Raw genomic sequence first — 25,655 nt, 5'->3', positions numbered from 1 at the left:
TAGACATGAACCTTTGACAACCTGTTCCCAATCGGGAATTTCCAAGAAAAGGGTCAAAAAGTGCACGCTAATAGAAAATCGAATAAAGCAGTATGCATATGCATCATTGTGTCGATCAACTTTTCACCATAGCAGCAATAGTTTGGTTCGTTAAACCTTCTATTCCGTGTCGATAAGACTAAATATATGCAATCTAAGTTATTCGCAGCTCAATAAAAAGTCAATGATGATAAGGAACTCTTTTCTTTCACCTCAGTGACTCTCAAGATATCCGGCGGGAATTAATAACTGATATTCAGTTACTGCCGTTTACCAGTCTCGAACAAAAGGTCTCATAAAATACTTAGATTATATTTCATAAGAGATCCATTCAATTTTAACGTACCTTAAGGTGAAACATACCTCAAAAATATATTAGAACACATCTGTAAAATGGCATCATAAGCAATATTTATCCTTCTGCATTTTTTGTATTATTTCTCAAAGGCGACGTCCATCAGCAGATCCTATCATTATTTCTTCCGTAGTATGAAAACATTTGCTTTAATTTTACGAATTCTTAGGAACTATAAAACAAGTATGTAAGATATGAATCTTATAAATTCATTTTTAAATACCCTACTAAGATGAAATGCAAAGTAAGGGCGGTAATCCTTAATTTAAAATTCGTGAATGCAAACTATTCTGATGTAACATTCCATGGTCGCTACTTGATTAAGATAACATTAATGAAAAGCTGAGCATTAAGTGAGTGCTGACAGATACATTCATTGATGATGAACTTGAAGGCTGTAAAGCCTGAAGCCTTCGTCAAGCTTTTATGGTGCAGCCATTTTGTAAGCTTTAGTAGATTGTTTTGCTTCGATAGAATTTAGACCATCGCCATGAATACTTACCATTTAGCATCAAAATCTGACATCACAACACCATAACGTGAATCAGGTTATTGGGAAAACATGTTAACAAGGAAATATTTTGGTGATTCATGAATTCCTTAAACTTCTGAAGTAATTAGAATTCCCGAAAAATCAACTGGCACAATTCTCCACGAGAAAATCAGTTAAAGGTCATATGTCTCCCTATACCTGTAAAGTCCAGATTTTCCTTATTTGTGGAAATTTTAGGAAGCTCTGGGTGATGGTCCAGCCGAAAAACACCTGCTAGTGCGTCAAAATTTGCCTGAATGATAATTTACACGAAGAAAGCGTCACTCATAGCCGATAATTTAATAAAATAAATGTATTTTATTCCAGCATCTAGAACAAAACAAAAGGATGAAAACGGTTAGCAAGCTACGGGATGACCTCAGAGTAAAATTAAACTCAAATATAGAACGTATCACCCACTGTCTGGCCCACCTCAGAACTAGCTCGAGGGGAAATAACTACGAGCGAGGAAAGTCCTAACAGACGCATTAGCAAGCATCGGACAAGGAGAAGGGAAATAAATACTGGACTCTAAACATTTTAGGTCGTAGTTGATTTCGGTTTTTGAAAGGAGCCAGTCAGAGAGCACATCCACGGGACTTACCATCCTCTGTACGGGTAAGTACTTTCCTTATTTCCTTCAATCAAAAAAGACAATATGGGAAAGTTCCACATTCTTAATTTCTCTTTGATTAACATATTAGAGCAGTAAAAATAAAATTAGACATACTCTCCACTCGCGGAAAAACATGATTGAGTTTGATTTTATTAATTTGACAAGTTCCTCCGTCAGTGTCTCACTAATGAGAACGGTTGATATTATGGCAAACATTTGTCTCCTCTAATTTGATTTTGTTCAATTATTTAGACAACGCGCAGGTTATCTATGTGAACAGAGGCTTAATTACCTACGATTAGGGTGCCACGCCATCAATTAGAGGGGAAGAATCGTGGAGAAAACGTTGAAATAAGGTGGTGTGAGTGAACTGAGTGAAATTCGACATCGCATTAGCCTACGCAAACGAAAGATGCTAAGCACAGATACGCATATGTTATCGCGCAAATAATTGCTTTCTGTTCGTTGAAATATAATACAACACTGTCAACTCTGTTTCAAAAAGAGGCCACGAAAACAGCCACCGTACAAATACGACCTTTAGTAATCTTTTTTTTTAACTCATCGACCTTAGGTCATATGTGTACACAGCCACTGCGGATTAATCAGTACTCAGAACTCAATGCCGAGGAATGGTATCACCATCAATACCCTCTATTCACAGTGGAACCAATTGAGCCTTGAATGCGTGAACCTCATCAAGTGCTAAATTTTTGATACAGTAACAATACATACTAACTTTACTTCAAGATAAATGTATTTTGATCTGCATTAATGATACTAATTATGCTGTACTAGAGGAAAAATACATATTTAAACATCATAGAGCTCCTGCAAATTCCGTGGTCAGTTTGAAAATTCATGGCAATCGTATTTTCAAAAGACAAAGGGGAGATTTAGGAAGATTAACATAGTTGGCACCCGTAAGCCAGGCGCAGGGAGAAAACACAAGTTTTACAGTTGAATTTGTTGGCGAACAAATGGGGAGAAATTCGCCTTCCCCTTCTACCATTTTTGACTCAACCTCGTTGATGCTTTCCGGTTTAATCAAAATTTGACAATTTACCTACACATGCCGGGTCCCTCCTATGGAGAATGATTTCCACACTCATATTTATTGAATGTTTTGCTCATTGTGTTTGAGGATACTGCTAATGAGTTTCAGAAACATTTCCGCCGACGAGGATGACGAATTACTGTCTTACGATGAAAAATTTTCTTCGATTATAGCACAGGGTACTATAACGCTTGAAGGGCTATATTCTCTTTAAACGAAAAAATGTTTTTGGTCCACGGCATACTTCCCGAAGCAATGTGAACTTCAAAGGCGATTATTAATGAACCAATTGGTCACAAAGGGGACAATACGGAAGTAAACAATTCTGTTCCAATAGAACGATCAAAGAAACAGTTTTATGCATGTGTTACAATAACTTAATATAGCAAGCATGCCAGTAGGTTTAATAGTATATGTCATATAGCGGTACCAATCATTCCGCGGCCACTATATTGGATGATGGATCACAAAAATCTCACACAAAGCCTGAGCTTGAGGAAAGATAGATTATTAAATTTCAAGGTTTAGCAACTATTTCACCCAAATTAAAATCTTCAATTTTATTATTTGTTCTTGGCATCTCTTCCTATCTAGCAATCACTCCAATCCTTTATTTTTCTTCACTTTTACTGCATCTGACTATCTGATTCAGAGATATCTATAGCGTATAATGCTGATCACTTAATTTGAGCGGACCATTCCTTTTCTGGAACGGTCAGTGGTGGCTATTGTCCTAATGTGACCATGGAGTGGCCTGGTCCTCATGGCCTGACTCATTATTTTCCTTTTCCCGGAGATTGTAATTTCTTTTTGTGAAAATCATTAAAAATTGGGTTCAAAACTTCTTTTACAGTTGGAGGAAAGATGAAAATGGCTCCCAAGTTTGCGGTGATATTTGTTTTAGCCTCCATCTTACTGATGGCAATGGCTGCTCCACAAAGCCCCATCCTAGTAATCCCGGCCACTGAAATATACTCACAAACAGCGGCTGACAATGCTCTGGCTGTAAGCAAACCATCCCACAGAAATTGCATTTTAAACTTCTTTTTGCCAATAAATTTAAATAGTTACCGAATAAAACTGGTATAAACGGCAATTAGAATGCGAAAAATAAATTTTTAAGGTCACATTTCTCCTGAATAAAATAATTGCAAAATTAATTATGAATAAAATATTGCAATATCCTCATTAAGTTTTCAACAAGCTTTGCATATTAAATAATTTCGCTAACGATTTTCAACTTACTTCATGCTATGAAGTAAATGTAAGTACTGTATTCAATCCCAAAAGTCCATCGCTATTTCCTATTCTGACCCATATTTAAAAGACTGTAGTTAAAGTTTTCAGATAATCCCAAATAAATCAAGTTGAGAATACATAAGAATACTAATTAACTTATTCCGATGATGAATTTTCGTTATTAATACATGCTTACTTTATTTTCAGATTCCTCGAGCAGCCCTTGCAGCAGTAAATAATTTATTGGCTCGTTTAGGGTAATTTAGGCAGTTGTTGAAAAATAATGACGACTTATTGTAGATTTCGGTCGTGGTTTACGACTGCATTGCATCCAAGCAGTTACTCATCTAATAAAAACATTTAAAACCAATTCTGCAAAGAAGCAACAATGGCAGCCACTCAAAATCGAAATCAATTCCTCAAACACATATACTGATAAAAAACGGCAACAATTGTTACTAACCGTTCCTAGTATTTGACCTACATAATAAATGAGAGTATAAAATAGAATTGGTAGAATAAAAGCCTTAATTATAATAATTTCGAATTTTTATTTGAAAATAATCAGCACTTTGATCCAAAATAATTGTCACTGAATACCACCTAAATGGTGTGTGGCTACATCCGAAGTTTTTACCTATGATGCATGTAATAAAGGACTATATATGTAATCATTAAATGTTTCCCATTTACCGTTCTTATTAAATTTTATTCGTCTTCTTTCTTTTCGACCCATATTTTTTCAATGATTTTACGCAAAAGTATACTTATACTGCCTATTTGTGAGGTTTGCATATCGTCGTTGATAGTTTCAGTAGTTATTTATGGTCATTTTCTCGGGTCTTAGGCATTTCTAAAGGCCTTAGCCATTCACTTACATAAATTACGGTCGCGTACTTCGGGAAACTTTTGCATCCTTTTCAAATAGGTACGTTCTTTTAATCCTCTTCACTATCGCTCATCTATACTTATCATCTATCCTATACAGGCTTTTCTTTCACACAGCCATAAATGTCCTTAGACGGCAGGGTAAGGGTTTTGAAAAAATAAATTTTCTCGTAAGAAGAAAGCCTCGCAAACTTATGATATCTTTTTGCATCGACGAAATACAGGTATGCCAATAATATGACATTCAATATTGTCACTTGCATCTATTTCCATTTTTTTTCCTGTTAAATCGTTTGATTCAATCAATTCAATAGTTTTTCAACGAATCCATGGGAATCCCAGCGTCAAAAAATCACCAATAATTACTCCAAAAAATGTAATCTGATATTTGGGAGTCGGCCGCATTCACAATACGCACGCATTATATTTACTTTTCCACCCTTCAGATTGACTGCAATAGGTCAGAGTGGAGTGTGGAGCTAATATAACGGTGATTTCTACGATCATGTCACAGGGAACGTTTGAAACATATTTAATTTCAGCAATCAAAAATATTTTAGCCATAATATTTAAGTCGATCATCATTTGTATACGATAAAAGTTTTTTTGGAGAAGATGAATAATGTCTAAAAAAATCTTGATTTGGGAGATTTTCACACTCTACGGACACCAGCTCGCTATTCCAAGCAGAAAGTACAAAATCCACGAAAACAGAAAACCTCAATATTTAATACAAGAAAAACACGTTTCCCAATTGGAAAGCGTTCTGTTTTTCCGAGATAATGACTTCAGATACTGCGTTTCTCTCTCAAAACTTGCCACGGAGCCTCCAAGTTGGTGCATGAGTAATACACACAACGAATTCCATTGGGCGACTGTTTTCCAGCATTCGGAATTTCCATCGCAAGTGCGGTCGCACTATTGACCGCACCCAAGTGATCCACTCGTGATAGTGAGCGTATTCTTGTTACCCGAGGGAAAACGTTCCTATTGGTTTCTTATTAACGATTAGTGGCGTGACCCATCGCGTGGTGGATAGGTCAACAGCTCGCGCCCTACTGCTTGATAACAGTCGTCACCAGTTTGAAGATGATAATTCCTTGATCAGAAACCTTGAGGATATCGACCCCATCGTAGTGAGTACATTTAGACTCCGCCTGCCTGCAATGGGAGCGCCGGGAGTGAAGTGCAACATTTATCTGACGTAAGCTGTTCCTGCATGCTAATCCAACTCGGATGATTACCGAATCCAAGTTGTGAAAAGTGATAGACGAGTAAAGATTTACCCGCACGAGTAATGTCAGAGATAAAGAAATGTGGGCGGTTTTAGCACTCGCCGTTTGAAATTCCTATAGCTCTAAACTCTTGAAATGATATTAGCAAAAAATGTTAACCCATCTATCTCGCCTCGACTTCCACATAAATAGGAGAGTTGTAAATTTAGCAAATAATTAATGTCTTTTTACAATTATTCTTTTTAATGTTGGATAAAAATGAATAGGCCCTCAACTAGTAATCGGAATTTAATGCATATACATTGGTAGATGTACAATAAACCTTGAAAAATTCTTAACTTCTGGTCAGGAGCATGAGTATTTAACGGGCAGAGCAAAATAATTTGACGTAATAGTCGATGTGGTTATTACCATCATGCCTACGTATTTCTGCGCTACATGAGCAAAGAACAGCCCGTATGAATTTGAGCATCATGGAAGATGATTTACACTTCATATGTTTATACGATGAAAAAAGAATCGCAAATAGAGAAGACCATTCTTTTAACCATTGCATGTGTTCACGAGAACTGGTCAAAATTCATGAGCGTATGTATTCGGTTAGACCTGTTTGAATTATAGGGATATATTAAGTATCTAAACATTAAGCTACACGATCCGATAATCCTTCTTTGATCATATAATTAATACGTCAACCTACATGTTAAAACATTAAGGAAAAAATAGACAGAAATAGCATAGTGTTTATTCACATTTATCAATCAAAGGAAGAGGTTATTTAGAACGAAAATGAAGTAGCACTTTACGACCCAGAAAGTATAGACAGTCCAAAGATAACAGATAGGCGATAGAAAAGGCAATAATAATCGTGGGATGCAAGGTATCTGCAATCGGAGCATTCTCTACAGGTCAATGCATGAATATGTGCGCGCTATAGGGAATAATGAAATTTTTGCAACTATTGAAGATTATAATTTTTACGTATACTCACATTCCCTCTATTTAAGAGCACGCTGTTGCAACGGTGGATAGTAATTAAAATTTCTTAAACGTCGAAAAAAAACCTGTTTCAGGACAGTATACCGATCAACTACACCAGCTGCATCGCTCTCTTATACGCATTATAAATGTTATTGAAGTATGTGCAAAGAATCGCATTTTGCGATGTTTGTATCCTTCATCATCTTTGAAAAGTAATCTTGAGTAAATTTAACCAGAAGATATCACCTTTAGACCAGAATTAAGAGATGCTACCTGAAGTAAATATAAATACCTCCCCGGGCATGGTACAAGGTGATTCTCAAACATGTGTTGTGGGACTCCCCAGGGTATGACTCATATGAGGAGCAAAGTGGGCGTAGCAGGATCAGGTTACAGGGAGGACTCCTTTTTTACAGTGAAAAAAAATGCAAGCGGCTCAGCGGAAGCCCTATATTTCTTAGAAAAAGGCTTCACGAAGGGGGAGGATTCTCAAAAAGTGGGCGGGGAACCGTCGGCGTCATTAAGACTCCCTCCGATTGGCGTTAAAAGCGGGAGGACGTTCGCGATATTCTTAACCGAAGTTTTCACAAGAACAGTAGACTGAAAGGAAGCTGCTTCATAATTTTAAAAGAAGGAGACTGCAGCAGCAGTTGAGTCTGCTCGAGGGAACGGGGGAGAACAATAGGACAGTGTGAAGAAACACGGGAGAAAATTTAAGAGTACGGGCTGCAGCTGCCGAACAAAGGATTGAGGGATCTGGAACATCAGGTACGCTGTCACTGTCAGGTTTGTAATGTGCTTTAAACCTAAAATATCACATTTAAAATTAAACTGTGTTGTTAGCCCGCACTTGGGCATTTAATTTTTGTTCCAAAAAATTGAAATATTACCCATCATCGTGAACCAATGCAGGCTTATATATATATATATATATATATATATATATATATATATATATATATATATATATATATATATATATATATATAAAGCGTTTGATAGAGTGAATTGGGAAAAACTAATGAGTATATTGCAGAAAATAGGAATAGATTGGAGGGAAAGGAGGCTAATCCGCAACCTGTATATGTCTCAGACTGCTCAGGTGCGGGTGGGAAACGGGGAGTCAGGATGGGCAGTGTTAGGAAGGGGTGTAAGGCAAGGTTGCCCATTATCACCGTTGCTGTTCAATGTATATGTGGAGGAAATGATCAAAGAGGCATGGGAAGAACTAGAGGTAGGAACGAAAGTGGGCGGGGAATTCTTAAAATCAGTTAGGTTTGCTGATGACCACCCTTTAGTTTGTCAGTCAGCCAAGGGGCTGCAAGCATTGCTGAGTGAATTGGAAATTCAGTGCGACAGGTATGGGATGAGAATCAATATTAATAAAACAAAGGTTATGCGATTTTCTAGAAAGAAAAAGGCCAAGCTTAACATTAAAATAGGAGGGCAAAAACTAGAGTAGGTAGAACAGTTTACGTATCTCGGTAGTGTTTTCGACCAACACGGTCAAAGTAGTAGGGACGTAAGGAGAAGAATTGCGCTAGGCAAAGAGGCTTTCACAAGGAGGAGGGAGTTGATGACAGGGACTTTGAGTAAGGATGTTAAGAAAAGACTCGTAAAAACTTTGATATGGAGCGTAGCTATGTACGGTGCGGAAACGTGGTCATTGAAGCAGGAGGATAGACGTAGACTGGAGGCTTTTGAAATGTGGGTGTGGAGAAGAATGGAGAAGGTGAAATGGACAGAAAAGAAAACAAACGAGGAAGTACTTGGTATGGTGGGCGAAGAGAGGGGTTTGCTGGGAGCAATCCTATGGAGGCAGGAAAAGTGGATGAAGGGGGTGCTGACCGGCAATGGGATGTTGAAGACTGTGATAGAGGGTAGAATTTTGGGCAAAAGAGGAAAGGGAAGGAACAGGATAGGGATGTTGCACGGGATGAAGGGAGGAAGAAAGTACTCAGAGATGAAGAGGGACCTGCTATAGAGTAGGATGATGGGTTTTGTGTTTTGTTAGGAGTTATAAAATATTTGTTTGGTAGTTGTGTCCATCCAAAAACCTACCTTAACCGGTAGATTACCTTAAAAAAAAAAAATATATATATATATATATATATATATATATATATATATATATATATATATATATATATATATTCCACGTGATGAGTTACGCGTCTGTGGCACTTGCATTAACGTTTGGGGTTGGTATTATTTCTAGAGTAAGACCAACGTCATGGACTGTTTAATATGGAATGGTTTGGAATTCCTTTATACTTCAAATATTTTTATTTTAGAAATAAGTCAGTATGATGATATGTAACGCTCGGGGCTGAGCAGTTTAATCACTGCACCGGCGCTCCTCACAATGCAACGACAAATTACACTTTTCAACACCAACAAATAATTAAAAAGTTACTAGTTTCAGTGATTTTTAAAAAGGTGACTTATCGGAGAGGTATTGGAAATTTAATTGTGGAATACTCTGAGAGTTTGAAAATAATAGGTAATCGACCACTCCAGTCCATAGCAACTCCAAGAATAATAAACATCTTGACAACTTCAAGGTTGTTACTAACACAAATGTATTGGCAACATTAAATTATTAAAAATAAGAATATTACACGCACGCTGTTTCACTTGGGGGATCTCCAGAAGAGAAAGGCTGTGCTGAGAATGCCAGTCAGATTAACCTGAAAGAGTGCGCCTGAACGCTCGAAAAATATTTTCGTGATTTCGATTTTTGCGAGAGGGACTACAGAAACATAGGCATCAACCTCGATACGAAGAGAATTTCTTCCTTCTTCCTTCCTTCTTTTACTTCCAACACCGGCAACCAATTATTAGCAACTGAAATTATAATTTCTGATCTCAATTCGCACATAGCATTGGAGTGCTAGATGCTAGATCTACTTTTGAGAACACAATTTTCTGCGTGCAATAAGTGACGGTAAAAATTGCGTCATGCGCATACCTATTGTAATGAGGCTATTTTTAGTCATATTTACTAAATATAATCAATTATATATATATATATATATATATATATATATATATATATATATATATATCAATTATATATCGTAAATGACATGTGTGAAATGAAAAGAAGGCAAACGGAAAAAGTCCTACCATTGGATAGGGGAAAGGAGCTGGACGCGGGAAAAGTTGGAAGGAAAGAAAATGGGATGAAGGACATTCTGTGACAGACGGGGTGCTGAAGAATATGATATAGTGAGGTGAACGCTGGGTTACCTGCATAATAAGGAGGTAAATTTCAGGCGTGAATGGAAAAGGTGAACATGCAGATTTAAACCATGGTTTACAATAATGCAAGTGGCGACAAATATTTACTTAATATGACGCAGCTCTTACAAGCGCTGACAGAATCCTGACACTGCGCAAGTTTCACTACCTGAGTGCCTTTGGTTGAATATATCTTATAAAATTATCACAGTTATTTTGATATATTTAATCCACAGTCAGGCCACGACGCCAATCAGACCTGAGGTCAGCAGTCACCGATCGCCACTCCGAGTTGGATCGCTGAGCGAGAAAGAGATCGGGAAAGAAATGACCCCCAAGTCATCCATTGCTCTCCTCGCGCTCTCTTGCCTCATCATCCCGACAGTTTTCGCCGCGTCACTCGGGGGCGCCCTAGGGACGCCACCCGCGGCGGCGGACGAGAAGGTTAGTGAACCAGCCGCGTCGCTGCCTGCTCGATGACGCGGGTGAGCGTGGCGGTATGATGACGCACCACGCGACCCCACTCCCAAGGCTGGAGCGAGTAGAGATCTTGCGTGGCTACCTGGTCCAAAAGGGTCCGAAAGACCTTCCTCGCACCTCACTAAGATCCACCCTCACTGATCCCACATCCTTTTCCCTATATCTGAGTAGTTATATTTTTTTTAATCACCCACGCCTCTTATAGATACCAAAACTGACTTTTCGAGGGTGAATATATTCGGCGTCAAATTGTTTTGTTATTTTTCCATTTGCTGGATGGCATATGTTAATGCGAGAAAATAGCATGAATATCGCGAAGTTGGCGAAGCCGAGGGCAGGTAAAAAAGCTCCATCGAAGTTGATGCACTGAATGGTTGAGGCCTCAACTTTGTAGAATTCCATTTTTAACTTAGGAAAAATAATATCTTTGCTTTCTACAAAAACCTTAATTCGTCGACTAGTTTCGTTTACACTGTAACATCTAGTACTGATGATGTTACACTGTAAACGAAACTAGTCAACGAATAAAGTTTATTTTGTAGAGAGCAAAGATATTATTTTTCCTGAACTCCATCGAAGTGTTTATTCTGGCTGACGAGTATTTTTGTTGCTCTGAGGAAAATACTTAAGAATTTGGTGGGTAAGGTAGGTTAAAGTATTTACCATTCATTCTGAGGGCTCTAGTTCGTATCTCAGCGGCGTATGATTAGCTCAGCAATATTCCGATCTCGCCTTGACCGTTCACAAGTTCAATTCCCACTCCTCCCGTCGCATAGGCAAGCAAATCGTCCGTTTAATATATGCCAACCAATTGGTACCTTTCGTTCAGAGAAGTCTCAATTCCGATACCGGGTTTCTCTCCCCTTTCCCCATTTCCCTAAAAGACCTATCTACCATACCAATTTCCAACTAATTCCTATTGATGTCAGTCGTCGGACGTCTCCTCTGGATGTCTACTGATGTGCTGAAAAACATACTCCTTGCGTATTACTCCTCAACCCTTCCCCTGCGATGTGTGAACTCACCCCAAATGCCAAAACGTGTCCCTAACGCTACAATACATCATTAGTTTTTTTATTGTTTTCGAAAAATAATGATAAGTCTAACACCTTAATAACGATTTCGATAATATATACGGCTTAAATAGAATGGCCGTGAAAATTCCACTCGACCAAGAGAAAATAATTTTAGAAATTGTTTTATTCACTTTCTTTTAGCGTATAAAAATAAAGTTGTGCATAAAGAGTGGAGCAATATAATTTGCTCTGTAAAATAGAGTGAGCCAAATAAAAAGTCAGGGAAAAAACAATTTTTGGGAATGGGAAGGGTCTTTTATTTGGAATGATTCCTCGTTATCAGCAACAAGAAAACCTGAACGTGTTTTATTCCACCAAAGTGAACGGGTTCCATTTCCTCACAATACCTCTCCAAAAGTAAATGAAATTGATAATATAAAAGTTGATCCATCTCTTAGTATCTCTACCAAAAGTCCTTGAGCACGAAGGTTTTTCTCCGTCCAACTTCACCTTCAGAAGTTGATACGTGCAGTAATAGACAAGACTTGAATGTATACTCTTGAAATATCAAAACTGGTAAATAAGTTTTACTCGAAGTATTTAGACATTATTTTTATAGGAAAGAGAATAGTGAGGATGATGAAGAAAGTTGAGTAAATGTGAGAATTTTTAAGGAGCGAAGTAAAACTAGCGAAGACAGGTCATCGGAGTCCTGACGGTTTGGCGAATTTTTCTTAACCGAGGGCGAACGCCGAGTGATCATTGTTCACTCGAAAAACAACCAATTCTGCTGCATGAATTAATGAAATCCGAGCATATGTATTTCACAAAGATATCTTAGTATCAAATTATTAATATGGGCTAGTCTTAAATAAATGAACTCCCTGACAGTGTATCCCGCAACCTGGGAGACTTTGTTCCCGTAGTTTCGTTCATTTTGTAAATATTTGTAAATTGATGCAGGATTAATAAATATCTTTATCTTTTGATTTGTTTTTGGTTTTAAAAACAAATAAGGTTGTTTTCCTGGCTCTCAACAGAGAGAAAGCATCGGATTAAAAGGGCCTCGGAAAGTTCTACTCATAAACACGTAAAATCAAGACTTAAAAAGCCCTTATTTTGCTAACTTAGTATATATTAATAGGCGATCCAAATCTATTCACATAAAATGTTCCATATGCAGCTTAATTAATACTATGTATATGTGAGCAATAGATTATGCCATTCCTTTCCTTGGTCCTCAGAATATGACATTAATCCAGTTTTAAATGAACATTTTCAAACAAAGATATACACAATTGCCATAAACGTGAACGCAAGAGGATAAATGCAAACGAAATATTCTATTCTAATATCTAATTCGTTGGTTTGTGTCAAAAAATAATGATCTTGGTGTAGGATTTCAGGTTTTCCCGGCGTATGGTATTCAAGAAGTTCTCTCGGGTTTCCCACCGGGTCAGGTTGCAGTACACCGACGTTTCGATAGCTGACTCTGCCATCGTCTTCAGGGTGAAGTGATATTCCCTACAAGTGACTTTCCCTACGTTTCGATAGCTAACTCTGTCATCGTCTTCAGGGTGAAGTCACTTGTAGGGAATATCACTTCACCCTGAAGACGATGGCAGAGTCAGCTATCGAAACGTCGGTGTACTGCAACCTGACCCGGTTGCAGTACACCGACGTAAACGAGAGAACTTCTTGAATGGTCTTAGTGTAATTAATAAACATGTGTAACACTATCTACTTGCGTAATCTACGTGGTTTAATATTCCCAACAATAACCCTTCAGTATTACTACTTCTGCCCAGCGATTATTGTCAAATAATTATTTATCAATTACTAAACTAATAAATGATGTTTATAAATAAAATACTTACTGCTTTAATCGTAAAATAATAGGTAATTTGAAATTTTTATTGAAAATAGCACTATATTTAATATATTTTATTTTAGTACACAATATTGTTTAACTATAAATGCAATCAATGTGAGTGAGATAGTTCACTAAATTCTATTTTTATTTGATACAGAAAATCAAGGAAAAAGAAGACGGGCCTTCGATACTGATATCAGGAGTGGTTTTAACAACAGATAAGTCCAAAAATGAACCAAACACTGGAGACGCATGGAAGGAGAGACGGATTATAAAAAGAACTGAAGAAAAAAGAGGATTGGGAGCATTTCTGGAAACAGTATTAGCGGTAAATGACACTTTAATAGACTCTATTCTCAAAAATATCACCTGGTAACAAAATTGCGTACATATAAAAACAATGATGCATTGAATCGCTTGCTTCGAAATTTTTCTTCAATACATTTTTATAGCGTGTGACTGCTTTAACTGTACCATGCACATATTATAGGTACTGCCATGCGATAGTAACTTTAGGCAGAACTGCTATAGCTTGATTGATTCATTTGCCAAGGGGATAGAGATGGTGCGGTAGCTAACGTGCTGGTTTCCCACCCAGAGATATTTTTCAGTGGTATCTTGATCCCTACTTGAGATGCTTTATGGAGGGCACTTTGAGTGAGCATACCGTCCGTCGGATGGGACGTTAAACTGCGGACCCCTCGGCGCCTTTCGACAAGAGTAGGCTAACGCCGACGCCGGGTTTCTCTCCACCCTTCATCCTTTCCTGCCAATCCATAATGGCGCAAATGACCTCAGCTGTCGGTTGCCTCCCCTAAATACTACTACTTCTTAATTTACCGAAATTTACTCCCAAATCAAGCGTTTACATTCATATTATTTTATTAAGAGTACCAATAATAAGCTATTAACAAATGATGCTGATTACATTGGTTAAATTCATTACCAAACCACGTCATTTTCCTAATAATAATAGGAAAAAGTTATCCATTGCTAATAATAGAATGGTATGCAGCTATTGGAGTCATGGGTTAGCCATGCTCAATTCGCTTAGGTGGTAAACATACAAACCTGTATATTGTAAGTACTTTATTTTATCTTATTTACTCATTAAAAAATTTCCCGAGTGGAGCGATATTGCCAAGACAGATATAAAAAAAACATTACCCACACACGTTGGAATACTCACTTTAATTACTGCGTCAATTTTCCCATCTATACTTCCCGGATTTTATTGTTTGAATTTTTCGTCGGTGAAGTCTACCGTTCCAATAAGTGTGCATTCAAACTATATGGTTATTGTGTCCCATTTTCTTGGAAATGCTATTCGATGCATTTTTATTCACATCTGAAATTATAACCCCAGGTAATGAATCGATGGTCTTTGAAAAATGAATGTATGGCAATCAATTAGTAAGTGAGAATTGTCTTATTTACACAATAGAGTGAAAACCCTATGAAAGGCAGACATCGATTTACTAACTCCTAAAGAGATAGCGGTCACTTGAAATGAAATGAGTATGAATGCCAGCGGAACGTAGTAATTTTCCTCTCTTTAAGAGTAAATTACCAATGATTACGGTCTAATTAATGCAAAATAACCAAAGTCCATATTCCACCAAGGGGTTTTCCCTTTGTAGTGGATTAAATCAAAGCTTAGTTTCCAGTGTTTGAGAAAAATTTGTAGATAGAGAGCACCAATAATATTTCCAACCTTTAATTTTTATTTCATGAAATAACTACTGTCTTTCAATTATTTGATATTTTTTTCATGGAAGAGCTAAAAAGATTCTTTCTTCAAAAATCATTTCAGATTCGTGGAACGGTGGCAACTGGGGTTGAGGGCCTGATGAACGGCGTCGTTGGCGGTCTCTTCAAAGGAGCAAAGCCCGCGGAAAACGGCGATTTTAGTTGAGCGTGTTATGTGCACTGATGCGCAGACAAATAAGTCAATGGCGTATACAGCGGCTAATACTGCTGTTAGTTAAAATGGCACCAATTCGTGACGGACCCGTGGGGAAAATACTCGTAAAAATGATTAAAGCGCGCCAATTAATTCGGTGAACGAACTTTTTACACTGGGCATTTTTCGCCACTCAGTTAACTTGCTAATCGCGATAGAGTAGAGGATAACCTCAGATAGCTGTAGCTAACATTAAATTGCCATCTTTGCACCTGGCGGCAGAAATTTTACTAACAGGGATACGCTGAAGTCGCTTCTATAATTCTTGAAAAATTCACCAAAATTAGTAATTTAACGGAACGTCAATGTAAATGCGCCTTAATTGTATCGGTAACAATCCAAGCTTTCTATTAGTCTATTGCAAATGTAAATTATTAACATATACCAGCAATCGAAGACAATTTTTTTCTCTTTGGCATTTTTCAAGTAATTTATTGCTTCTTCAATGAAAGCTCTGAATGTAGAATCTTGTATAATCATTGTTCCATGTAGGAGGAACAGAATCCATTTGCATGAAATTCGAATTGTAGTTCGACTCCATGCATTCATTCATCATCACGACATATTTTCGCCTTTTCATCTAAATACTCATACAAACTATGTAAATATGTAAGAACAATAAATTATTATAATACTTCTGATAAAATGGAGCATAATTTGTATTTATATACACTGATATTGTGTTGATATGTACCAATATATAAATTACGGAGTATCGCCTCAAAATATGTGACAATCTTGGAAGATATCGTATATCCAATGCAAAGTTTTGCCGTTCTAAATCCTTAAATGCCGTATACAAAAAAAGGACTTAGTTTCAAGAATCAATTATATGTATAACTTGAAGGTATTTGCTGTCTACTCTTTATTTAATGACTTAATTTATGAAATTAGCTGTAAAGCATGGATAAAGAAAAGAAATGGAAACATTCAATACGGTATTCAAATAGACAAGGAAATACTCACTTGCATTTTAGAATTATTTTATGAAGATAAAAAAATCACAGAATACTTCTCCATGCATTCATCAAAAGGATATTTGCATCAATTTAATTCCGAATGAATGATTCTTAGCAATCGTGTCTGGAGCTTTCGTTCCGAGAAAAAGGAATTTATATGACTCCCCAGCGGTTAAATCGATATGTCCATGTTTTAAAGTCGATTATTCCTCCTGTAGTAAAGGCATAAAATTTGCACAAAAATTCGTGACCTCGTCCAAACATAAAAACATATAAAAGGTGAGTATGCATTGCTAAATAACGTTTTCCCCAACGCATTACGACAAAATGACCTCTCCAGTTTCGGATCAACAGGGCTGCTACAACTAACAGCAATTGTGAAAAATGGCAACTTCCGGCATAAGGAGCAATTTTGCTCATTTCTTTGCAATTTAAACACCTCGGACCAAACCAAATTTCACCGTTGATGCAACCAAAGATAATTTCGGGTTTTGAAAGAGTACAATTCTATCAAAAGATGGTAAGTAATCGGTGCCAGAACAAGTCCGGATAAAGATATAACCATTAGAAAATCTGTAGGAGTTCACCCCTCATTACCTATTTCTTGCTTACTTTATTACAATACAAAATTATCTCAGGGTGACTTTATCAAATAAAGCAGGCCCGACCCATAGGAAAATTGTATTATGGGTATGTTTACATTCGAGAAATAATCAGACGCATAATATATTGTGGGTGTCTCGAATCCGAATTTTATTAACCATTAACAAAAATATTTTAATTCTAGTTATTTCCCATTGGGAGGCATTGGAATTTATTCGGCGGTTTGTTAGCCCAGCAATTCCATGTAAGTCGAAAATAGTAAACAGAAAACATCGTCGAAGCACTTGAACTCCATTACGTGACGGTTGGCTCATTAAATGTGGCCCCGTAGATATTTACAGCCACAGAATTATTGCGTAAGCAAAACATTTAGTACTTAAGCTAAGAACAGCTAAGCTTAAGCTAAGACTTTAGCCTAATTTAAAAACAGAGCCATTTTCACTACGTTTTCAAACACTAAAGTCAAGTTAATGTTATTTTAGGAACTATATTTTTAATACGCTCAACTTAAATTGGATAATGAAGCATTAGTGCAAGCATTGTCAATAGGCTGCAGTTTATCGGATGGAACAAGAGGCATTCAAATATTAAATCCATTCTCAAATCTAAATTAAAAAATTAACTGGCATAGCATTCGGCGCATTCACTTTGCACCAAAACTTGGTAGTTCGAAGAAAAATCATCAGGAAACGCAAGAATCTCAGATGAAGTGATTAAGCACTTCATAGCGGCGAGAGAGAGAAGAGAAAGTGGAAAAATACACGTGTATACCTCCAAAATATCGATAAACTATTAGCCCTTCGCTATTCATATCACCAAAAATGTTTATAATAAAACTTTGTAGCTCAGTACTTTCTTGCTTGAATTCCGAAATTAAAATATCTTCATTGGTAGAACACGATAACAAGCTTGAAAGGAAGGGTTTGAATTGCGAGAGAACTTCTTCTACTACCCACTGAAGCGAATACTACAGTGTGTTAGTTATTTCACTTATTTTTATATTTAACACCTTTTCCTACCAAAGGTCCTCAAGAAAGGAATACTGAAATATTTTTACAATGAAATTTTGATGGCTTCGTTAATAGAGCGGTGTTTAAACTCGAAGGCGATCAGAAATGTGCCAGCAGTCATCAGCTTTTAATGTTCAAAGTAACTGGCAAAAACTAATTAAAATTAAGAAACAATTTATGGATTTACAATTACAATTATACAACTCCCCACCCATCATTCATCGAACTCCACTCCAAAATTTTATGTACGCTTACGTTCATGTCTGCTAGAATGACACCCAAACATAAAATTATATTATGTTTTCAGTGTTTTATATAAGACTTAAAATAGTGTGTGGCTCATTGGGTAAGAACAATTATGAAAAACATCGAAAATTTATTGTAATATAGTATTCGAAGCTTAGATGAAGTCGTCATACATTGTATCGTCACTACGCCAAAGGATAATATCACCCATTTAAGGAGAAAGGCATTCAAATGGCACTCATTGCTCAATATACGCCTATACTCTCACTATGTCGTTTTATTTTTCGCTTCACTAAACATTTGCATTAATTAAATGCTTCACTGCTGCTGCGTTTACTAGTCCAAGATATTTTCATAAACTGCGATGTAAAATGAGAATAAGTCTCACGTCAGTGACTTTAAAAAATATTTTTAACTGTTGCCTAGTTTTTATGCGTAAATGACTTTCACATGAGGAATTATAAATGAGCTCACTTCCAGAGTAGGTGTGCTCTCCCCTTTCTACTGTTTCATTGTGGACAATAGTTATTTGAAATATCATATTTAAAAAAGAGATAACTTTCCAATTCATTGATGGAATATCGTTGTTGATCGAGCAATATCACTAACGAGGTGGATGGCTCATTTTCATATATAATTCCAACACTAACCTAGTTTTAACATATTTCCTAATCATATTAAAATAACTTCTAACAAATATTTAAGCATACAAAAATACATTCCTCACAGGCTAATTTTAACATAAAGATAAAAAAGCGAAGCAACGCTAGTTCTTAATCAATGCAAGCCTACAAGATCAATTTAATTAATAGCAAACGCACAACTAAATGCCACATGGCACTATTAATTACAAATTGAAGTAATAAGTTACTTTGTGTTGTAGTGCCATAGATATTTTTGATTCTTACTTCATCATAAACACGCATGACTAGAAAATACATAGGTACTAATCTAGGAAGAAATTATATCACAAGGCTAGCATAAATCGTCGAAACTAATGCAAGATAAATTCCGGGAATTATTCGCACAACTTGAAAAATATAACCCACAGAAGGGCCAAATGCATTGAAATGAATCTTTTTATTGAAGAAACGCATTTAAACACGGATTTAAAGATGCACAACTGAAAAATATACAAAACTGTAAGTGTTAAGGAACATAAATATTAAGAGTTTGCCTATATGAAGATCTAATTATCCTTTTCATTATTGCATTTACTATAAGCGCTGAGTTCAACACCCCGGGTGCTCGAGTATTATTGTGAATATTGATAAAAGCGGCTAAATAATACAAACGCGTCTGTTGATCCTGAGAATACACGTTGCGAAAGTGTTCGTCATGGACGGGAAGGGGCGGTAAAATAAACAGCGTGCCCTCGATTGAAGGCGGTCATATACTACTACAGTGATGAAAGGAGAGTGCAATTAGATTCGGACTCATTGCCCTGCGCATTGCGTGAAGCCGTAATAGTATTGGTGTATGAAGTAGCGACGATGGTATGCGTTGTTAACTCCTGAATAACATTTATTACAACGCACAAAATCTGTTATCAGTCTCCGTATAATTTGATAATATTTTCTCACTTGGATTTTTCAATCGGATTAATGAAAACCGTGGGTGGCATAGTAATTTATGTAGAAGTTGTGTTGTTTTTTTAATTCCATTGCCAGAGATATAGAAACGCGTTCCATTTCAAAAAAATTTACATTGCGAAACTTTCTAATTTTGTTCGATACATCATAAGCCTTTTTAAGTATGGTACGATGAAATATTATATCCATACGTGAAGAATTTCACTGAAACCTTAAAAAAGAATTAGTTACAATGATTTCTTTTCGTCTGTGAAAGCTGTTCGATCGAAATTTCACAACAGTAGGAATGCTTCCCAGAAAAGTGTTTATGAATTGATGAATGGGAGTGCCTTTTAAGTAGCATTTCAACTATCTTTTTAAATGTGATCATATTATATCATATTTTAAGGCATATGTCTACATTTATTATAAATTTAGGAATTAATTTCTCAGCACGTAAGGTAAACCTTTTGATGCACTGAATTGATTTGAAAATTTTAATTGCCCATTGACTGAAACATTCTTCAGTTTTATGTTGGCGTAAAAAACTGCTCACTTGTTAGCAAACACTTAAAACGCCTGATATGGCGTCGCTTATCTTTTTCAGCTCTCACAAGAGCACTCCGTTTGAAAAAGTGAAAGTGGGGTAAAGAAATAGAACATTGAGATTTCTGTTTGAATTTGCACACTATGCTCAGGTAGAAGCCATTAAGGTTCAGGAGAAAAATATTAAAATAAATAAAACTTTACAAAATTAAAAAAATTCATAAAGAATGAGAGCACAATTTGAACACTATAGCGATTGCTATGTTTCATGCACCCACGTGAATCAATCGCTGGAAAACTAAACAACATTGCAAATGGCAGGTGGTAAACAACTATATATTGATTCCAAAGAAACTGCGGGAGATGCCGCAACAGTAAATTTTAACGGAGTCATCCGCTAATGTGCATTTCAATGCAACAATTTCAGAGTGTAAAAATCATTCGCCTTGACTGGGATGCGAACCCAGATGAGCCCCAAAATTTCAGAGTTTAAGAGGACGCCTCGGTAGCTTAAGTGGCTAAAGCACTCGACCGGATATTGAGGGATCCCAGTCAAGGCGAATGATTTTTACACTCTGAAATTGTTGTATATATTGATACTAAATTATACAAGGTCATGAATTAAGTCGCCAGTAGCTCAATTCCAAGATGAATACAGGTATGATAAATATTATTTAGATTTTAATGCTGATAAGGTTATTTTAAAGTCTTGCTAATTTTTTACGGTCACTTTCTTGTAATTATCCGCTGATAAAATTTCTTAATGTCAGATTGCCGCCATAGATATTCTCCAAAGTTGTTTCATTCATCATAATCACTTAAATTGGTGTTTTCCTCTTTTTTTCCGGCTTCCCAAGTATCCAAATTCTTCATTCTTTAGTCTTCGACGACCTATTTTTCTGTCAATACTGCCATTAATATACCCCATACCAATATTTATTTTCACTTCTTTTCCAAATATTGTTTTTTTTCGCTTGAGTGGATATAGAAAAAACAATAATAAATTTCTGGAAGTGCTTCGGTTTGCTCGTCCATAGAATCCGTCGTTAAACATTAAGAACGGAAGTCCAACGAGGGATTAGGAACCAGATAGGGAACCGTATTTTAAAACTACAAAGTTAAATAAGTGAAAGCAGTAAATTTAGAGATTTTTACAGTTGTTTACAAAAATATTTCATATGAGAACGGGATGAAACTAAATTTCTTTTATCCTTTCTGTCGATATCATTTAACGATTTTCTCCTCAGAAATCCTCAGAAAAATAGGAGGGCAACATATTATTTTCATTATTATTTCACATGTTAACTTGTAATCCTTTCTCACAATCACTCCCAAGTCCCTCTTTTCAGTTCCCTTGTTAAGATTGAGAGCACCCATTGAAAATCTTTAACAATCTTTTTCTTGACGCGCATGTTCCATTTGACTTTCCGCACGACTTATCTCACTCCGTCTCTTTAAATCACAAAAATATCCACTTTCACCAGCGAGAGGATGATCGACTCCTCACCGCTGGGAAGAGACGTGCAAGATCCTGCGAGACTCCTCAACTTCAATTTAGCGTGGAAGAATTACGCAAAGCTGCCATTTGCAAGGCGCTTACTCGTTCTATAAACTCGAGTTAAGTGGAGTGCGTCAATACTCTCGCTAAGCTACTCAGTTGTAGCATTACGATTATGGGCCAGCGGGAAATTCACAGACTATTTTAAAATTCATCATGCCTCAAAATACGACTGCAAATACGACAAAATACGACTGGGAATCCGCCGTCAAATAAGGGTTGGGCACAAAACAGAGCTGATTCTATTTTAATAAACCTTGTAGTAGAGGCAAAACCATATTTTTTTAAATGACATGATTCACTAACGAAATAATCTACATATTTCCATATCCAGGGACTTTTAGATGATAATTTTTACTATTTTAATAACGATACCACAGGAATAAATCAGAAAACCGAATTCAATATAATCGAGATTCATTTACACCAATGAGATTTACGAATTGAAAAATTCGGAGTAGAAGTACAGTCCCTTTGCCTTTGACTCATGGATATCCCGTAAGGTTCTGGTATCCAGAAAATCACACCACTTTGACTAATTAATAATTTCAAACCGACTGATGTGTTTCTTGTATGTGCATTCATTTAAAAGAACTCCAAGTCGTTACCTTTATGTATATTGCACTAATGCCTTACTAATTTCATGTCCTATATTTGCATGGGAATTGATAGTCCACAAAATAATATCAAATGCAGGAAAAAAGGCGCGATAATGCTAAAAAATACTAAGAAATATGCCTAATAGCTGGAAAAATCAATGAATTTCTCGTCTGAATTTGAGATGTATGAGCAGAAGAATAAACCAAACACAAGAGTTCAAGATGAATATACAACCACAGCTCTCCGGAATGCGGATACGCGGATGGAGGGCCAGGGAGGCATGATGAGAGTTCGGGGCATCAAAACAACATTTCATCGCCCACGTGCAGGTGCAAAGTCAATGAAAAGAGGGGCGTATGTCGGCGAGAAAACAATTTGGAAAAAGAGAGCCACGGTTGGGAGGAAGAATGATAGCTTCCTGTTCCGTTATAAGGAACTCACGATCCGTTCCGAAAGCAAAGGTCGTCGTTGCAACTGCTTTGACTCCTAGTATTCTGTCTAAGCAAAATTCGCCAAACGAATATTTCCAACGAGATAATAATCTTACAACGCATAAATTTTTCGTTCTACAATAGGAACTAGAAATTACTTCTTCAGTACTGCAATATTTAACTTTAATTTCATAAAAGGCACCATACAATGCATAACATATCGAAGTTTCACACCTACATGTAATAACAATTATCCCAGCCTGCCCTTGATTCACCATTTGCACATTACCATTTACAAGGAAATCATTCTAAGAATTTTCATCTAGTTTTGTAAAACATTTAAGTGGTTAACGTATCGATTTATTTAATCATAAACCATTTCATCACCAAAAATTAAGGGTGTGCCCTAGGTACGACACATAATCAAATATTGGAAATCAAGTAACTAATGCAAAGGATTAGCAATAGATTAGCAGCCAATGAGTCCAAAGACTATCCATGGTCCCACCAAGCCCAACGGAGAGTCTTGATCAATGTACGTGCAGAATGTCGCATCTCTCGATATGTAAGGAGATCCATCTTTTGCCATTCGCGAAGTTTTCCTCTATTTTCACGCCAAAACTGTTCGAAGTTCGCCAGTCCGAGACTGATTTTTCAACGGCGACACAAGTAGCGTTTCGCCATCCCTTTTTGCTGAATCTGGTTGGTGACCTGCTACCTTTCTAACGCAGGTCCCGCTCCCATCTATCGGGCTCCGCAGCTTGCGTAACGGCTCCAGCTTGGAGCGAGGTCATGGTTGCCGTTCCCCGCCGCTGGCCGGGGCCCAGTCTGCCCCCCTGACACCTAGCCCAGAGGGAGCACTAGATTCGGTCTGCCCTTAGCGACTGCCTCGGTCGAACAAGCTGCGGCCGATGCTATTGCGCAAATGATCCGAAGATTTTTACCTCGATATCGTTCCTTCAAGTGGAGAACTGAAGTCAGCAAATTTGAGTTGAAAGCCCTATAAGAAATTCCTTTAAACCTAACAAATCGGTGTATAAATACATTAATCATGACAATGGTAAGGAGCCAGCATTCATGTGGATGCCATTTTTCGTGTGAAGAATGGTCGGCAATATTGGCGCTATTAGAGGAAGATAAGAAATATTACATTATTTGTTGGAAAATATGAATAGCAAACACCTGTCACAGTGAAAATGATACTTATGATAAGATGACTATTAATTCATGGATTATGTAAAGAAGAAATAATAATTAAATTAAATACACCTAATACTAATGGCAGTTCGAAAAAATCTAACCAAGAAAATCATAAGTCGAAGCACTAAGTTGAGAAGAAGATGACGAGCAATAAAAGTGTGTCATAAAATAATTGTGGTCATTATTTTTCATAAAAACGCACGAGTCGCTACCATTTTAAGTGGCCGTCGCCTCAATGAGGTCAATCATGTCACCTTAGGCACTAATAATCATGGTCATCTCATTCAGAATTAATGAAACTGCTGACAGGGACACTGTCTTAGAATGCGAGATAGGCGGATCAACCAACTTTGTTGAACTTTAATTTAAAATGAAAAAAGACAGTAGGTCATCAACCCGAAGGTCGGCGCAAGGAGGGGAACTGACCCCCCTCCTCTGTTGGGTGAATTTTACACGATGTTGGACTTATTACTAGGTGTGCTCTACCTCGTCTTATCAGCAGTTTTAAATGATACCTTCTCAATCCGAAACTCGATCTCAGTCTTTATACCACCAAAATTATTTCTAGATCCTTTGGTTTTTCAAGAAAAGACAATTGAGCACACAGTCTAAAAAATACCCTCGTATGAGTGACATGAATTCGATGGTTTGCTACAGGTACTGGCTCCTCCGATACCTTTTCACACAGGAAAAATCTAGAGGACGACCACTTTGTTTCCACGATAATTAGGTAAATCGCACTCCCTCCATGAACATCTGAACGGTGAATAACGGATGATAAGTGAACGTTCCATTGATTATTTCATTTAAACCACGATAACATAAAAATAAGATAATGAAATATAAAAATGCCCTTAAGGTTATACAAATGGAGCAAAAATAATTTGATAACTGAAGCTTCTTTCATAAGTTGGGTTCTTTCGGCAATCATGAAGTCAGTTGTCTCACTTTGGCATTTGGTGGAATGGAACACAGAACAGAAAAGTATGAAAGAATCTGAGTCGAGAAGTATACGCCATGTTCTTTCGAAATTGATAATGCACATCTGAGCGCATCTTCTTTTCCTTACTTCTGGACAAAAACGACCAGGTACCTATACTATTACTCTGGGCGTTACCTAGTTTTAAATGAGGTCATACGCACTGTGTATTATCATTAGTGGGTTGAATTATATTCTCCTTTTGAAACAATAATTGTAAAATCTGTTTTAACTTCGATCGGAGGTGTTATTCTTTATTTAATTAGGCCAGCATGTCTTTTTGTTAGATTCAATTAACAGTAATTAGCATTTAATGAAAATTCTGACACACTTTTTCAAAAATTCATGGCATATCATGTTATTATTAATTCATCTTTTTATGGATGCATTTTCACAATCAAATTATTATGAGTTTTATTAGACAGAAAGTTTCAT

The 25,655-nt window shown here is 36.8% G+C and overlaps 1 protein-coding gene across 1 annotated transcript; it reads left to right on the top strand.

Annotated features, from left to right (window-relative positions):
- The first annotated feature begins 7,470 nt into the window (after positions 1-7,470).
- Positions 7,471-16,149, top strand: LOC139697724 (uncharacterized). The gene is made up of 4 exons (XM_071596548.1): positions 7,471-7,710; positions 10,422-10,629; positions 13,712-13,882; positions 15,368-16,149. Exons 2-4 carry the CDS (start codon positions 10,513-10,515, stop codon positions 15,467-15,469), a joined length of 390 nt encoding a protein of 129 aa, XP_071452649.1. The 5' UTR covers positions 7,471-7,710; positions 10,422-10,512; the 3' UTR covers positions 15,470-16,149.
- Positions 16,150-25,655: the final 9,506 nt, after the last annotated feature.

The sequence above is a fragment of the Hetaerina americana genome, unplaced genomic scaffold (genome assembly GCF_022747635.1).
Source record: "Hetaerina americana unplaced genomic scaffold, ioHetAmer1.1.p SCAF_8, whole genome shotgun sequence".
Classification (NCBI taxonomy): domain Eukaryota; kingdom Metazoa; phylum Arthropoda; class Insecta; order Odonata; family Calopterygidae; genus Hetaerina; species Hetaerina americana.
Note: the sequence above shows the minus strand (reverse complement) of the source record. Positions and strands in the feature narration are given on the sequence as shown.